Here is an 18,618-nt window from a genome sequence, read left to right on the forward strand (position 1 = left end):
TTTGCTTGCATGTTAGCAAACAGTGGGGTCCTTTACAAGATCAATGGAATGGGGTTTAGGCGAGGACAATGTAAACATATAAAGGCTACAGGTTTACTTCAGGGTCCAGTCTTCAAGTGTATTGTGCCTCCTCGTATAATCTGAATGACCAGATAGCTCAAGTACAGTAGCATGCCGAATGAGCAATCTCAACGCTCACAAACATTTCTTTTTTGTGGCGTTTCCCTGGCAATTTGTCAAAATGCATCCTAATGGATTTCATACTTTATATTCTTTCCATGTAAAAAATAAAGACAGTGATTTCTAGTGTGGTGATTTGTAAAATTGATTTTCTGGCAGGTTTGAGTGGTTTGGTCTTTAGTAAATCTGGTGTTTTTGAATATATAATATATAATTAATGTCTTTATGTTTTTTCATAATTAGTTAATACAGCAAGAATAAAATGTTTACTATATATGTTTAAACATACAAATTATAACTACCAACAGCTGCAGCAGCATTATTGTACAGTTCTGCAACTTTATGATCTCATTTAACAGTAAATCCAGCAAAAAGTTCATACTGTATAAAATATTAGTATATAATATCAAAATATGTTTCTACTCTTGATAATGTTTGTATGCCACAAATTTAGTTTTTTTTTAGAGCGTAAGGAAAATGAAGGCAATATTTTAGATTATTCTTCTACTTTGATGGCCCTGAAGTGTATTGGTAGATAGTTTCCATGACAACAGTTTCACACAACCATATCTACTGTTGCAATAAATACAACCCATGGGCAAATGTAATTAGCCTTTTTCCCATAGTACACTATTTACCTAAATAAATAATTGACTGTTCCTTTTATATAGATAAAATAATAGTAAAGAAAAAAACAAATATTTATCTTATCGTGACTACTGGGTGATAAGGAGAGTGCACGCTTTTATGAATAACAATGAAAGGAAACAGTTATGCATTTGATTGTGTCAGGCTATGTATGATATTTATCATAGAAAGTGCCAATTTTTTTTTGGGGGGGATGCATCATCTATTTGTGAAGTATTCAATAAGATAAAAGAGCCATAGTAGCATGCAACTGTAAGAAAACCGTGATTGCCACAGGAGTCCTGGCAAACCTGCAGAATAAAAAGTGTATTTATGGATAGATAGATAGATAGATAGATAGATAGATAGATAGATAGATACAGTCAGGTGCATAAATATTGGGACATTGACAGAATTTTCATATTTTGGCCTCTATTCACCACCACAAAGGCTTTGAAATGAAACAAACAAGATGTGCATTAACTGCAGACTTTCAGATTTAATTTGAGGGTAATTACATCCAAATCAGGTGAACAGTGTAGGAATTACAACGGTTTCTATATGTGCCTCCCACTTTTTAAGGGGCCAAAATTAATGGGACTATCAACTCAAAAGCTATTTCATGGACAGCAACTACTACAGGTGTGGGCTACTCTCTAGTTATTTCATTATTTCATTATCAATTAAGCAGGTAAACGGTCTGGAGTTGATTCTGGGTGTGACATTTGCATTTGGAATCAGTTGCTGTCGACTCTCAATATGAGATCCAAAGAGCTGTCACTATCAGTGAAGCAAGCCATCATTAGGCTGAAAAATCAAAACAAACCCATCAGAGAGATAGCAAAAACATTAGGTGTGGCAAAATCAGCTGTTTGGAACATTCTTAAAAAGAAAGAACGCATCGGAGAGCTCAGCAACACCAAAAGACCCGGAAGACCATGGAAAACAACTGGGATGGATGACAGAAGAATTATTTCCCTGGTGAAGAAAAACCCCTTCACAACAGTTGGCCAAATCAAGAACACTCTCCAGGAGGTAGGTGTATATGTGTCAAAGTCAACAATCAAGAGAAGACTTCACAAGAGTGAGTATAGAGGGTTCACCACAAGATGTAAACCATTGATGAGCCTCAAAAACAGGAAGACCAGATTAGAGTTTGCCAAACAACATCTAAAAAAGCCATTACAGTTCTGGAACAACATCCTATGGACAGATGAGACAAAGATCAACTTGTACCAGAGTGATGGGAAGAGAAGAGTATGGAGAAGGAAAGGAACTGCTCATGATCCAAAACATACCACCTCATCAGTGAAGCATGGTGGTGGTAGTGTCATGGCGTGGGCATGTATGGCTGTCAATGGAACTGGTTCCCTTGTATTTACTGTTGATGTGACTGCTGACAAAAGCAGCAGAATGAATTCTGAAGTGTTTTTGGCAATATTATATGCTCATATTCAGTCAAATGCTTCAGAACTCATTGGACGGCGCTTCACAGTGCAGATGGACAATGACCCGAAGCACACTGCAAAAGCAACCAAAGAGTTTTTTAAGGCTAAAAAGTGGAATGTTATGCAATGGCCAAGTCAATCCCCTGACCTGAATCCGATTAAGCATACATTTCACTTGATGAAGGCAAACTGAAGGGGCAAATGCCCCAAGAACAAGCAGGAACTGAAGACATTTGCAGTAGAGGCCTGGCAGAGCATCACCAGGGATGAAACCCAGCGTCTGGTGATGTCTGTGCGTTCCAGACTTCAGGCTGTAATTGCCTGCAAAGGATTTGCAACAAAGTATTAAAAAGTGAAAGTTAGATTTAGTATTGTTTAGTTTGTCCCATTACTTTTGGCCCCTTAAAAAGTGGGAGGCTCATATAGAAACCGTTGTAACTCCTACACCGTTCACCTGATTTGGATGTAATAACCCTCAAATTAAATCTGAAAGTCTGCAGTTAAAGCACATCTTGTTTGATTCATTTCAAAGCCATTGTGGTGGTGAATAGAGGCCAAAATATGAAAATTCTGTCAATGTCCCAATATATATGCACCTGACTATAGATAGATAGATAGATAGATAGATAGATAGATAGATAGATAGATAGATAGATAGATAATACAGCATGCAGCCGCACACACTTCATGAATGTAAAAAGGGTACTTGGTCATAAAGAGTTAATAGCACATTGTATCTGCCGCTCCATGAGGGCTAACAGATGCCCACCATTTTTAATGCAAGAAGTTCAATCCATTTATTAATACAAAGCACAGAGGCATACTGAAAAATAAGATACTTCTCAGAAGCAGCATAAATAGTTTTCGAATCCAACAAGACATGATAATGAGTGTGCACAACACACTTTTCTTAAGAGTCTGCTCAAAGTCTAATGGCAGCCCTATGTTTAAATCAGTCCCAAGCAGCGCTCACAATCATCAATAACACAGATCTCACCTGATCAGGGTAAAGATGCTGTCTCCTGGGGTAAGTGAGTGCACTTTCACACAACAGTCAGTTAGTAGCACACCAGTCCAGGGCCTTGGTACAAGTATCCACAGCTAGTTTGATTTGCAGCCTAAAGATAATTTAAACATAAAAGAAAAGCCTAGCCTATCTGGCTCTAGCTAAACTAATTATTCCCTCTCTCAGGGGGTCATTCAGACCCGATTATTAGCACCGATGCGCTCGGACCGGGTCGATGGCCCCCCACAGAGCATGCGCACAACGGCGCCGGCGCCATCGTGCGCATGCGTGAGACCCGCTACGACCGACAGCGCTGGTCATAGCGGGTCTCAATCCAAAGGGGGCGAGCTGTCGATGTTGATTGACAGCTCGCCCCGTTTGGAAGGCGGGCCGGGGGGGTGACAGCCCAAACGGGGGCGTTCCCATGGGAACGCCTACCATTTGGGGGCGGCCCCACTGACATCACTAGTGATGTCAGTGGAGAGCTTCTGGCTCAGACAGAGCCGAAAGCTCTCCGGGGCTTACGACAAGGGAGACCCTACCCTAGGGTCTCGTCGTAAGCCCCGATGGTCGCGATGGTCTTGACCATCGCGACCATCACCTTAGGCGGTCGTAAGGCTGTGGGTGTTAACCCACAGCCTTACCACCGCAAAGGAGCACGTCTTGAAAATTCAAGACGTCCTCCCTTCATTCAGACCGACCGCACGCTCTGTGTGACCGGCTCTGAATGAGGTCCTCAGAGTGGATGAACCTAGCGTCCCTCTCACAAAACAATAGTATTAGCAATCAGACAGACTGACAGAAATCTGGAGCACACATAGCTCCCATTTACAACATTTCTACTTATAGGCCAACACTTCATATAGACCCAATTGTTGAACTGTATTTAAATGAAAGATCCTTTGGTCTGTAATTGTAATAGAACTTTAGCGCTTTCTCTATCTATATTAAAGGGAATACCATTTTTATACAGATAGGCCCAGCTAGATTGTTGCTCATAGCGTGCCATTCAGGCCTCTGTGTCGCGCCATGGAACGTTACGTGATGGCTGTACTGTGGCGTACAACGAAAGATAAGCCATGGCATGTAATACACCGCTTAACTTCTAGGTGTTGAGTGCTCTACTGATTAAATTTGTACTATTGAATACCATACTGTTAAAGTGGATGGATATCAGTGACGATCGGGCCAATCACATTCACGCAGTGTATTTGCATATTGCATGTTTGCACAACAATCTTTTTAATAATATCACATAAGCTCTTAGAACGGGACGCAAATCAGTACACATACATAACTGTGCAGTAGTGTAATTGCTGTGCTCTTATGACTGTATAATCGATACTGAGATGCACGTACAGCTTTCAATGAGACGGGATGAATTATTCTCTAATGGTGGGGTATTGTGCTTACATGTACTAGTATAATATTTTGAAAGGAAGACACATTTTTTATTATTAAAAACAGCAATGGGTGGGTAGAGTGCACATGGATGAGCCTGATATTGACATTGTACACAATGCCTGCTGTAATTCGTGCATGTCACATCTCATACATGACAGATGCAGCTCTCAACATGGCTCTAGTGTGTGGGCTAGAGGTTTGGGTGGGTGCCTTGCAGAGTGGGCATCCTGGGTTTGAGACATGGGAGGGGAGAATTTTTTTTTAGTTTTTATATCTTCACTACAGGATTAAAAATAAATCACTTGGTGGTCTGTGAATTCTGTCATTTATACAAACACACGTACAGATGGGTCCTCATACATCTAGCCTCCTTGCACATTAAACAGCCCTTCCAGTTGCGCCATGCCATAGTGTGACTTGGTAGCGCGAGCGTCTTTTATGTGACTTTTTACCTTCAAATGTGTCTGAATCACACAGCGATGCAAATTGATAGCACAAACAGCTTCTGCTGATTACAATGATATGCAGCATGCCTATGTTCTGTGAGCGAGTGCAGGTGTATCTGCACGCAAAACGCTATGTTACAGTATCAGCGACTGTAACACTGTAACTTAGTGATTCGCATGCAGATACACCCGCCCTCGCTAACAGAACATAGGCATGCTGCATATCATTTTAATCAGCAGAAGCTGCTTTGCCAATAAGATGCATTTGAAGGTATTTTTGTTAATTTAACACTTAACAAGCTTTTTACAATAAGATACATGCATGCATATCACTGGTGTATGCATGCCTCTGTGTCAAATAGAACTGCTCATGCTGAAATCGAAAGCATGAAGCTTTTCTATTAATTTGGTGATTTGAAGTTCAATTATGTGTTCGTTTTTCATTCGATTTGCAAATCGAATGTTAGTAAAGTAAAGGATCCTATATTCTTCTATTGGAGAACATTGATGTTTTACAGAAATTCGATTTTGAATTAAATTAATTTTTCTGTTCAATTTGACATTCAATTTGGGCTTTAGTAAATCTCCTCTAAGAAAATCGAATGACAAATCGAACAGAAAACAAAATCAAACCTTTGTAAATATACCTCCTGGTCTGTATGCCTCATGTGCACCCCTATGTCATTTTATGGACCCACTGGAAGGTTATTTTTCTTATAGAGAGCAATTTGTTCCCACTCCTTACTAAGGCAAAGACACGTATAGAGAAGCACCCTACACAAAATACTGGCATTGTCCAGGGAAACAAGTGGCAATACACTTTTGAACACATCTTTGGCCACTGGCTCGATTCAGACCTGCTCGCTAGGATGCGTTCGCACGCAGCCTACCTATGTTTGCATTCTGCACATGCGTACGCATCGCAGTGAGCGAACTAGTCCATGCGATCGGGAAGCGGTTGCTCGCTGCGCATAGCCACCTCACCAGAAAGAGTGACAGGATGAGCCGTTTGTGGGTGGTGACAGGGGTTGGTCGCTGGAAACAGGGGAGTGGTGGTGCGAACGCAGACGTGGCTGATCATCTTAACACCACTTCAGAGGCGTGCATAATTAAGACACAGCATCATATTACATGTCACATGGTTGTTTTACACACTGAAGCACTCGCCGTGCTTCCGGTAGGGTATGGTCAACCACAAGCGCTGCAAACGCTTTCGATGGTAATCAATGTTACTGATGGTTGCATACACTTCCTGGAGATGATGTGCATTAGTGGGAGTCTTAAGGCAGGCTGGTGGACGTCTGTATACACACCACGATCGCTAAGACATAGTGGGCATACTCATGCCTTGCCGTGCGATCACGGGATTTGCAGACACTGGCTGCATGCGAACGCATCTAGCGAGTGGGTCTGAATCGAGCCCTCTGTTCCCATTGATTAATGAAGCTATGTTTCTTTTGTACTTGCATGTGTTTGTGAGTTACAGTATATAGTTCTACATTGCTGTGATATCCTTTGGTTTTTGTCTTAGCTGCTGGTAATGCTTTTGTTTTTTTCTTTCCAGGTTTTGTAAAGTCAATAAAGATTCCATGATTTAAAAATAAAAAAAAATCAAATTAACATTTTATTTTGGCCCTTCATATTAGTACAATCTCGAAATATGACCATCGGGAAAAAATGGTTGTTTAACTTAAACAGATGATGCATTTCCCATAGATAACAATTATGTTGTATGCAGGGGCGCAGAGAGCCGTGCTGGGCTGAAGGGAAATGGTGCTGTGCACAGGGGAGGGAGGCGCAGTGAGCCCCTCAGCCTGGCTCAAAGCCGGGAGGAAGGAGGGGGGGTTGCGCCAGGCCCCTCCAGCAAGCCTGGCTATCTATAATAGAACATAGTTGTTTAATTGAGTAATAACTTTTCTCACAGTTAATTAAGAATACTTATTATGTACAAAAAGCTACTCCTAAAATGGTATGTATCCATCCTAATGAAAGTATACTACTTGACAAAACAGAATATAATTTATTTTATTTAACACAAGCTGTGTAAGCTATACTATCTGCTTTGTTATTCAGTTTGTTTATTGTATTTCTTTACATTAGTTGTGAGGAGCTTTCTAGCCCGTCATCACCTGAGGCAGAGACTGAACATTAAACAAAATGAAATTACTTGTGTAGAAGACTTCTTTCTTACTGTGGAGAACCTGGGACAGCAAACCTACCACTGCCTGGTCACCCAGAATGCCTCCGACATTGCTCGGGAGAAAGATCGACTTTACACTGAAACAGATGTTAATAATGACACAGTAGTATCATCTTGTGATAAAGAAAAAATCTCTAACAGGTCAATATAATGCAGTAGCTATCATATGTAAATGTTAAAGTGACTGCAAGTTGGAAAATATCTATATTATGTTAAGATAGTGTTTTAGATTCTCTTTATTTTCCTGCCTAATAGATAGACAGAGAACAGGGACCTTATAACAGAAAGACACAACTGGGTACCTACTAAGGTCTTTATAAAAGTATATTTCTGGAACCCACCATCAATTGCGTAGAGATCAGATAATGCTAGTCATATACCTTCCTGGCTAACTCAACTCATTCAAATCAACACCCACCTCAAAAAAACTCCTAAACTTGTCTACTACTGTAGCTGTTTGTGAGCAATATAATGGAAATATTCAACTTTGGGATATGTTATTTTAGAATTCTGTACTGCCGAACATCACACAATGTAAATAATATCATAAGAGCATATTCAATTAAGTGAATTTACCAAAAAGTCTCACACAGCTGGCTTTTTCCCGCAGGTGCAAGATTTTTGGTATTCAATTGGATGAGAGATTTTTATTTTTATTGGGACGCTGGATTTTTTTTTTGAGCACCTTTAGAGCAAGTCCAATATTTCCTAAAATTTTTAATTTTAGGAAAAATTGTAGGGACTTACATCAGAACCCCTAAAAACACCCCCCTAATGATTAATTAAGCAATTAGAAGTTTCCAATTAGCCTCATTAGTCCATAATTACTTACCTTCCAGCAACGCTGTCCTTCTCCTCCGCTTCCCCTAATTGCTGGAAGTCTTCCTTCTCTTCTTTGCAGCATGTGTGCAAGATCCCTCTCATGTGTGAGACCCTATGTCAGTGTGTGTGACCCCCTTGTGACCCCAGGTGTGTTTGAGACCCCCATCAGTCAGTGTCATCCAATTGTGTGTGAGACCTGTGTGTGTGTGTCCCAATCACTGTCAGACTCAGGACTGTGGAGAATGCGACAACTGGGCACAGCAGACAGAAAAGAGACCCGGAACACATTGTTGAGTGCCCAGTGTTCCGTGACTGCATCTTTTTTTCCTCAAAAAACTTTGCAACCATTTTTTTTATTGAATATATCAACTATCAAGAGCATGCATAGCTGTGGTATTTGAAAAATGGCTGTGATGTCCGCAGAATTTTTTGCAGCGAAAATTACGCAGCAATTGAATATGACCTATAGTACAATCACTCTTAGGAACCTCTTCTACAATTTATTTTCAGATGCCTAAATTATATGAAAGCACATTTTGGACAGCACACTGTAGTTGCTGAGATGGTTAGCGTTACTGCATCATAGTTTTGAAGTCATGAGTTCAATTTCTAACCAAGACACTATCTGTGTGGAGTTTTTATTTTGTCCTAGTGTTTGCGTGAATTTCCTCAGTATGCTCCAGTGCCCTACCACACTCCAAACACATACTGCTAGGTTAATTGGCTTCTAACAAAAATTTTATCCCAGTGTCTATGTACGTCCATTTGATAGGGAATGTACCGATTCTAAGCTCCATTGGGGCAGGAAATGATGAGAATGACTGATATATTCTTTGTAAGGTTAGGGTTAGGCACCGGTTAGGGGTGGGGGGGGTTAGAGTTAGGCACTAAGGGGGGAGGTTAGGCACTGCGTTAGAGGTAGGGGTGATGGTTAATGTTAGCTTAAGGGTGTCAGGATTCTGACTGTTGGGCTGTCGCTGTCGGTATTATGACCTGCGTCATCCCGACCACCAGGATTCCATGCCCAACCCTTGCAAAATAAGTGTGCACTATAAAAATAACTGTTAATGAACATACTCTATTTCTAGAATCCAACATCTGCTGCAAACAGCTCAGACAGTTCTAGAAGCAATGTCACAATTTGCATTCCTGGCTAACTCGGCTCGTTCATCAAGTTCCCTTCTCTGGATTCTGCAGTTTAAAGCCAAATTGATTTTCCAGTCCAACTCAATAATAATATGTTGAATGATGTCCCAAGTTGGGTCTTCAGCAGACTCAAAACGTTTGGCTGTGTGTTGATTGGAGTGTCATTCTGCTGGCCATGTTTGAAACTTCTGTATAAGAAATTTTTCACATTGTGATACTCAAACCTGATAACAACAAAAGCTGAAAATTGGGTTTTTAGGAGTGATGTCTCCCATCTACTTGAGACAGAGGTCCTGATTCAGAGCCGGACGCTCTGACAGAGCGCTCGCTCTGAATCAGGGCCGTCCTTCTTGATTTTTAGAGCGGCCTCCTGGCCGCTCGTACAGCTGTGGGTAACCACCCACAGCTATAGCGAGCAGCCAGGAAGATGGTCGCGATGGTAAAGACCATCGCGACCATTGGGCTTGCGATGAGACCCTTGTGGTAGGGTCTCGTTGCCGCAAGCCCTAGAGTGCTTTCGGCTCAAACAGAGCCGAAAGCACTCCCACTGACATCACTTGTGATGTCAGTGGGCCTGGCCCTAGACGGTAGGCGTTCCCATGGGAACCACTCCATCTGGGCAGCCACGCCCCCGGCCCACCCACCAAAGGGGGCGTGTTGTCACTCAACATCGACAGCATGTCCCCTTTGGTACGAGACCCGGAGCGACGGTTTGCCCGTCGCTATCCGGGTCTCGCGCATGCGCACGACGGAGCCGGCTCTATCGTGCGCATGAGCACTGGGCCAACATCAACCCGCTTGCGAGCGCTCAGCGTTCGCAAACGGGTCTGAATCAGGCCCAGAGGCCCTGACTCAGACCCGCTCTCTGACACTGGCCGCTCGCTGGGTTTGTGGGTGGTTTTTAATTTTTCTTTTTTTTTCCTTTTCCGGCCGCTCGCAAAGCTGTGGGAGACTACCCACAGCTTGTGCGAGCGGCCAGGAAACCATCGCGATAATCGCGACCATCGGCCTTGCGACGAGACCCTATGGTAGTGTCTAGGCTTCCGCAAGGCCGAGTGGACTTCCTGCTCTAATAGAGCAGGAAGTCCAACACTGACATTAGTAGTGATGTCAGTAAGACCTCCCAACAAACACCAGGCGTCCCTAAGGGAACGCCTGCGTTTGTCAAGCCATCTCCCCTACCCTCCCACAAAACGAGGTGAGCTGTCATTCACCATCGACAGCTGCCCCGTCTTGTTGCGAGCCCCGTAGCGACTGAACTTCAGTTGCTCAACGGGGCTCGCGCACACCGGACGCAGTGCATGCGCTGTGCACGGCGCTCGCGAGCAGCTCTGAATCAGTGCCAGAGAGTGCGGCATTTTAAAAGTACATGTTCTTTAAATATTTTAATTTCTTTGAATGCTAATCTTGGTATACTGACTTTAAAGATCAATATGAATTAAGTGTATACTATAAACCAAAGACTATAAAAGATGTAGTCAGCATACTGGCTGTCAGGATGTCGGCGATCAGAATTCCGTCAGCAGTGTTATTCTGACCCAACCATTATAAAAAGTACATGTAACTGTGTAAGCACAGATTACAGTGTATATGGTATATAGCAAACACATTATGATGGTTTACCTAACATGTGTAGGATAATATTAGAACACATACAAAATCAGTAGCCTGATTTGTAGAACATAGCTTAGTTAAAATTGTGTAGACAGAATTACAGATTCACTGCTCAAGGAGTACGTTATTTACTCAAATGTGTATGTATGTTTTAAAACCATCCATACACTCTAAAATATATTATATACAGGCTGTAACTTAAGAGTAGACACTTAATTATGAAACTTTTATTTATATCATTTTGTGATACCAATTAATATGTGTCTTCCAGAACTAATGAAAAGGGTATGAAGACTTTGCAAAACAACTCCGTAGGATATCGTTCTACTCCTAATCTCTTTCATTCTGATTCTGTTGGGGTTCCACTAAGTTCTGGTAGCCCAATGAGGTCTGCAGTGGGAGGATCCGTCCGATCCCTTTCTCTGCACACAGTATTAAGCTTAGATGATAATCTCCAGTCTCCTCGGAAACAGCCTCCTCCAAAACCAAAGAGAAACCCTACCACAAGATTGAGTGTTTCGTACGAAGCTGTTAGTGCCTGTCTTATTGCAGCTGCAAAGGGCATTGACAATGAAGGTAAGACACATTAAGATTGAATTGTCACCTGCAAACAGCATAGAGACAGCAATATTATGGGCTGAAACAATATCCAGCCCGTTTATTCCCCCGGATTAAGTGACATCACTGAGGCATGTTTTCCATGGTCTTCGATGGCCAAAAACATTTCTGGCAACTTCCATCAACTGCAGTGTATGATTTCGATTTTAGTTGTCTTACAGCAGAAATCCATTTACAACATCAAGCAGTCACCTTAAAAACATTAAGGAGCTCCTACAGAGATGGACATATTTGCCCTCAGAATATAAGCAGGAATGGTACATGCAAATGCTCAGTTGGATGTATTTCAAGATGTGTCCAGATCAACAACTCTAACATATTCAACAGGAGTAACAATTCTATATACTTACAGTATGCACTAAGATAGCACACAGACAGCATAGGGGGGATGGTGTAGGGCAGGGGTAGCTAACCTCGGTCTTCGAGAGCTACTAACAGTTCACCTTTTCCAGAGCACCAAACTGGTGCACAGGTTTATTCATTATTCACCAGTGACGGCTCCAGGGGTGGGGCTGCAGTACAGTCCAAAATTGAAATAGGGGAGCCACACTAACTGCCAGTGAGTCCCAGCCATCTATGTTTGGCAGCATTTGAAATGGCAGTTGGTCTGTTTCCCCTATTTGACTTTTGGACTGTGCTGCAGCCCCACCTCACTAATACATTTGAAAGAGCCACAGGTGGAGCTAATTATTTCACTTCTGATTCTGTGAGACCTGAAAAACATGCACTGTTGGTAGCTCTCGAGGACCAGGGTTGGCTACCTCTGGTGTAGGGGTAGCGCAGACATGTGACTAGGTAGTGTTAGTAGTAAATGCAAAGGTGACATTACTCTATTTGTACATAATAGTATTTGGACAGTGTAAGTAGTACTAAATGTGAAAGTTGCATGAAGAAGGAGGGGCCAATACACAATCTGCCAATAATAGTAAGCTATTTAGTACTACTGACCATCATCAGGATCATAATGCCTTTTGTACCAATCTTCCATCATTCAAAAGAGAGTGATTTCCTGACAGGTGTCTATGAACCAGGTCTACCTCACTCTCAATTACGTGAACAATTACTGCACCCGGCCAATTCTCGTCCGACCCTTTCCACCTCTGCAGTCATAAGGAGTTGTAGTGAAAGAAGTGTCAAAATCTGCTTTACGGAAATGTACTGTATATTTTACACAAAACAATATCTTTACATGAGCCCCTAAAACAGATTACACTATTACACACTTTTTGCGGTACACCAGTTTTTATAAATGTGTTCAGTAACATAACTGGAGAAGGCGATTGATTGTCTGTGACCTAGCAATTACTGTAATGTGTAATTATTTGTTGTAAGAACAGTTAGTTTTTAGACAAAATAAAAATAAGTTTACCATAACTTAGTTGCACATAAACAGTTAAATATCATTTGATTACAAACATGTTGCATTGTTAACAAACCCCCAGGACAAATTCAAAATAGAATTTATATAAATATGTAAGACAGTAACACGTGATACTTAGCATTAAGAATATTCTTGTATTGCTCCATGATTGTATTTAGAATTCTGTGACCCAGCAGAATCTTTGGTTTTGTGAAAATAAATAATATCATTAATATTTTTACTTACATGAGCTTCAAATTAAAACATTATATTTGTGTTTAGCTCTGTCTCGGCCAAGACCCCATAGCGATGATTACAGCACAATGAAAAAAATTCCACCACCAAAACCAAAGAGGAGTCCTAATACAAAACTCAGTGGCTCCTATGAGGAGATATCGGTTCACAGGTTAGGAGAAGCAAAACCATTGAGTATTCTAGTCAAGAAAGGTCATCGGGACATTGGAACCATACAAAGAACAACTTCAGCAGATGGACCACACCAGGGAAATCTTACATTATACATGTCACACGAAGAAGATGAGAATGAACCAGTATATATTGAGATGGTTGGAAATGCCAAGAAGAGTTGTTTGGCAAATGCCAACAGTCCAGAACAAGGAGAAGCTGTGTATGAAGAGATGAAATATTTCCATCCTGATCAAATTAATAGTAATACTTTGTTAACATGGAGTTCTCAATCATTTTTACAGAACATGAACTTAGTTACATTTGATGGCAGTAATAAAAGTAAAAAAGAAGACACTGATTCCAATGACACTTATGACGTACCAGCTCCATTTCCAAACCTCCTTCCTCATAGACCTCCTCTTTTGGTATTTCCTCCAGCACCAGTTACATGTTCTCCTGCATCAGATGAATCTCCTTTGACACCACTTGAAGTTATACAACTCCCTGTTCTTGAAACCAATATTAACTATTCTATACAGTCGGAATGTTCTAGTCCCATATCACCTCAGTGTTCAAAACTTCAAAAGGGACAAAATGAAAGACCATCATCCCCAGCATTAGCCGTATTCAGTGTATCAAGCAGGATGTCTCCTCCTTCTACTCCACCTACACAGCCATCCTCAGCGTCTTACCAGTCCTCAACACACTTTACTTTTCCCGCAGAGACTCCATATGCCTTATTAGTTAGTACTGCAAAGAAGACTATACATCCAGAGACACTGAAAGCTGCTTCTAGAACCAACAATGTTGTGACTGATAGTCCATGTAGCACAATGACCAAGCTGCCTTTTTCTTCCCCATTGAAACTTCCAAGAACAGTACAAACTAAATCCCTGTCTTCATTCCCAACTAGTATCACCAATGTGAGCCATGTTACAAGTCCTCTCGATGAGTTGACCACTCTCTTTAATTCAGGAAGGAGTCTCCTGAGGAAATCTGCAGCTGGCAGGAAAATTAGAGAACTGGAAGGTAAGTGATAATAATAAGATGACTTTCATTCTTCTCTGCAAATATTAATATACTGAATGAAGGATCATTACTTGTCTTATAAAGTATGACATGCAGACTTTATAGTACATTACTGGACTTGAAATTTATTGGAAAAATATATTTTTGTTACTTCGTTATTACACATGCTAATTACCATATTCTATACTGAATCAATTATTGTCATCTTAATTATATATCTCACTCCACGCTATTCTAGAATTAGGTTTTTTAACATAAATGCCCCAGCTCTAGCCACCTTACAGCACTGCAACGCTTATTATAGCCCCCGTCTGATGTTTTTTTTGTATGATCATGCACAATTACTTTTTTATATACTGTTACCAGTGTGCAACTATGTACATAATGATAAGACTAAATGGGTTTCTATTTTTTGGAAACAGATGCTTGTTTTCCAAAAAGTATATTTTTTCAGTCCGAGCATTAGAATTCTTAATTAGCTTCATGACAGCATCCTAACGAGTACAGAGCCTATCTGAGCATATACTGCATTCATCTCTACAAAGCCATTTCTGTCAATAATTTCATACTTGACTTGATAATGTTATAATTATTTCTTGGAGTACGTCTTCCAGGAAACTGGAAAAGAAATACTTAACAGAAAACTGTCATGACATTGTATCTTGTCCTTCCTCAGTATTTAATTGCACCTGTAAAATAGCATGTTTAATATTCACATTATGTTTATGTAGCTTTCATCTGACTAGAGCTAGATGAAGCATTGTATTACTTAAAATACTCTTTATCAAGAGTCAAAGGTATAGACTATTACTAATCTAGGAAACATATGACCTTCCTACACAACAAGGAGAAGTATTAAAAGTAAACAGAATTATTTTGTGTTTACTATCACAACAAAATATTATGTCCAATTATTACATAAGATGACTATCAACAACAGAACTAGTCAGTTCACAACTGTACAGGAGAATATAACTTCTAGTGTTTGTGGTTTAAGTTCACCTCAAAGCATTCTAAGCAAACACCCCTTAGTGCAAGGAAGAACAGCTATTACTCCGGATAGACTCATTAAATATGAGCCATCCAGGTACTGATTCACATACAGTAGATGGCATGTTAGAATGGAAAGTGATAGGTAAACTGCAGAAAGCTAGAGTTATACATGTAGCCAATTATAGAATAGTTATACACATAGATTAGTAGATGGATTACAGTTTAGAACACTTCTGTGACTGTCCACTGACTGAAGGATATCTTGTCCTTAACTGTAATCCATCTACTAAGTGTAAATGTATAAACCGATCAGCCATAACATTAAAACCACTGACAGGTGAAGTGAAAAACATTGATTATGTTGTTATAATGGCACCTGTCATGGGCTGGGTTTTATTAGGCAGCAAGTGAATGTGCTGAAAGCAGGAAATATGGGCAAGTGTAAAGCTGGGTACACACTAAACAACGTGTGTACCCACACTAGACAATGTGGTGCCCGACGGCCCGATATGTTGGCTTCTGCCACATCCGGCTGCATGGGGTTGTCAGCCGCATTGTCAGGTTGAGCTGCAAGTAGGGTCGACCTGATGATGCAGCTGATGACCCCATGGGAGAGCGCACCGCATGACATAGTGGATACACACTAGACGATTTTGAGGATTTATTGTTCCGATCCGTCAGAATCAGGCAAATCGCTCAAAAAATCGTCTGTATACCCAGCTTTAGGATCGGAGTGACTTTGACAATGGCCAAATTGTGATGACTAGAAGACTGGGTCACTTCATCCCCAAAATGGCATGTCTTGTGGGGTGTTTCCAGTATGCAATGGTTAATACATACCTAAAAAGGTCCAAGATAGGACTATTAGTGAACCGGCGACAGGGTCATGAATGCCCAAGGCTCATTGATGCACATGGGAGCGAATGCTAACTTATCTGGTCTGTTCCGACAGAATTGCTATGGTAACACAAATTGCTAAAAAAGTTAATGCTAGCTATGATAGAAAGATTTCAGTACAGACAGTTCATTGCAGCTTGCTATGTAGGGGTCTGCGTAGCTACGAAACAGTACCCATGCTGACCACTGCTGAAAGCATCTGCAATGGGCATGTGAACATCAGAACTGAACAATAAAGCTGATGAATAACGTTTCTTTTACATCATGTGGGCGGCCCTGTGCGCCGTTTGCCTGGGAAAGAGATGATACCAAGATGCACTATGGGAAGAAGGCAACCTGGTGGATTTCTTTTTACCATTCTATTAACAATAATATTTGGTATTTAACTTATTCGTAAAGACTATACGTTATTCCATATCCACTTTGACGATAGACAGATTAATTGATTAATTGACTGACTGACTGACTGATTGATAGAAAAATATGACAGACAGACAGGCTGACTATAGTAATTCAACTGCAGCTGTTGGCTCCACAAGCTGGAAGGCAGTGCTTACAGTACCTTTGGTGGCATACAATATATATGCTCAAAACATACTGTAATTGCCACAATGCAACCATCATAATACAATCATTAATATAGTCAGGTGCATAAGTATTGGGACATTGACAGAATTTTCATATTTTGGCCTCTATTCACCACCACAATAGCTTTGAAATGAAACAAACAAGATGTGCTTTAGCTGCAGACTTTCAGATTTAATTTGAGGGTAATTACATCCAAATCAGGTGAACAGTGTAGGAATTACAACAGTTTCTATATGTGCCTCCCACTTTTTAAGGGGCCAAAAGTAATGGGACAAACTAAACAATCCTAAATCTAACTTTCACTTTTTAATACTTTGTTGCAAATCCTTTGCAGGCAATTACAGCCTGAAGTCTGGAACGCATAGACCTCACCAGACGCTGGGTTTCATCCCTGGTGATGCTCTGCCAGGCCTCTACTGCAAATGTCTTCAGTTCCTGCTTGTTCTTGGGGCATTTTCCCTTCAGTTTTGTCTTCATCAAGTGAAATGCATGCTCAATCGGATTCAGGTCAGGGGATTGACTTGGCCATTGCATAACATTCCACTTTTTAGCCTTAAAAAACTCTTTGGTTACTTTTGCAGTATGCTTCAGGTCATTGTCCATCTGCACTGGGAAGCGCCGTCCAATGAGTACTGAAGCATTTCACTGAATATGAGCATATAATATTTTCCGAAACACTTGAGAATTCATTCTGCTGCTTTTGTCAGCAGTCACATCATCAATAAATACAAGGGAACCAGTTCCATTGGCAGCCATACATGCCCACACCATGACACTACCACCACCATGCTTCACTGATGAGGTGTATGTTTTGGATCATGAGCAGTTCCTTTCCTTCTCCATACTCTTCTCTTCACATCACTCTGGTACAAGTTGATCTTTGTCTCATCTGTCCATAGGATGTTGTTCCAGAACTGTAATGGCTTTTTTAGATGTCGTTTGGCAAACTCTAATCTGGTCTTCCTGTTTTTGTGGCTCACCAATGGTTTACATCTTGTGGTGAACCCTCTATATTCACTCTTGTGAAGTCTTCTCTTGATTGTTGACTTTGACACATATACACCTACCTCCTGGAGAGTGTTCTTGATTTGGCCAACTGTTGTGAAGGGGTTTTTCTTCACCAGGGAAATAATTCTTCTGTCATCTACCACAGTTGTTTTCTGTGGTCTTCCGCGTCTTTTGGTGTTGCTGAGCTCTCCGATGCGTTCTTTCTTTTTAAGAATGTTCCAAACATTTGATTTGGCCACACCTAATGTTTTTGCTATCTCTCTGATGGGTTTGTTTTGTTTTTTCAGCCTAATGATGGCTTGCTTCACTGATAGTGACAGCTCTTTGGATCTCATATTGAGAGTCGACAGCAACTGATTCCAAATGCAAATCTCACACCTAGAATCAACTCCAGACCTTTTACCTGCTTAATTGATAATGAAATAATGAGGGAATAGCCCACACCTGTCCATGAAATAGCTTTTGAGTTGATAGTCCCATTACTTTTGGCCCCTTAAAAAGTGGGAGGCACATATAGAAACTGTTGTAATTCCTACACCGTTCACCTGATTTGGATGTAATTACCCTCAAATTAAATCTGAAAGTTTGCAGTTAAAGCACATCTTGTTTGTTTCATTTCAAATCCATTGTGGTGGTGAATAGAGACCAAAATATGAAAATTCTGTCAATGTCCCAATATTTATGCACCTGACTGTATAACCTACATTGTGCCATCTATACTTTGTAAACAACCTAAGAACAGTTGAAAATGGTAAAATGCCTGCTATACATTTGTTAAAAAAAATCCGATCAGCTGAATAGCTGATTTTTCCTTAATGATCTTC

The 18,618-nt window shown here is 40.8% G+C and overlaps 1 protein-coding gene across 1 annotated transcript in view; it reads left to right on the plus strand.

Moving 5' to 3' along the window:
* MYO16 (myosin XVI) overlaps positions 1 to 18,618 on the plus strand; it is a 309,776-nt gene that overhangs the window by 229,477 nt on the left and 61,681 nt on the right. The window contains exons 29-31 of the mRNA XM_088458316.1: positions 7,212 to 7,452; positions 11,165 to 11,469; positions 13,154 to 14,308. Coding sequence (XP_088314442.1) covers positions 7,212 to 7,452; positions 11,165 to 11,469; positions 13,154 to 14,308 — 1,701 coding nt within the window. The remainder of the gene's footprint in view (positions 1 to 7,211; positions 7,453 to 11,164; positions 11,470 to 13,153; positions 14,309 to 18,618) is intronic.

This window comes from Taudactylus pleione, unplaced genomic scaffold (genome assembly GCF_031769625.1).
Source record: "Taudactylus pleione unplaced genomic scaffold, aTauple2 ptg000041l, whole genome shotgun sequence".
Taxonomy (NCBI): Eukaryota; Metazoa; Chordata; class Amphibia; order Anura; family Myobatrachidae; genus Taudactylus; species Taudactylus pleione.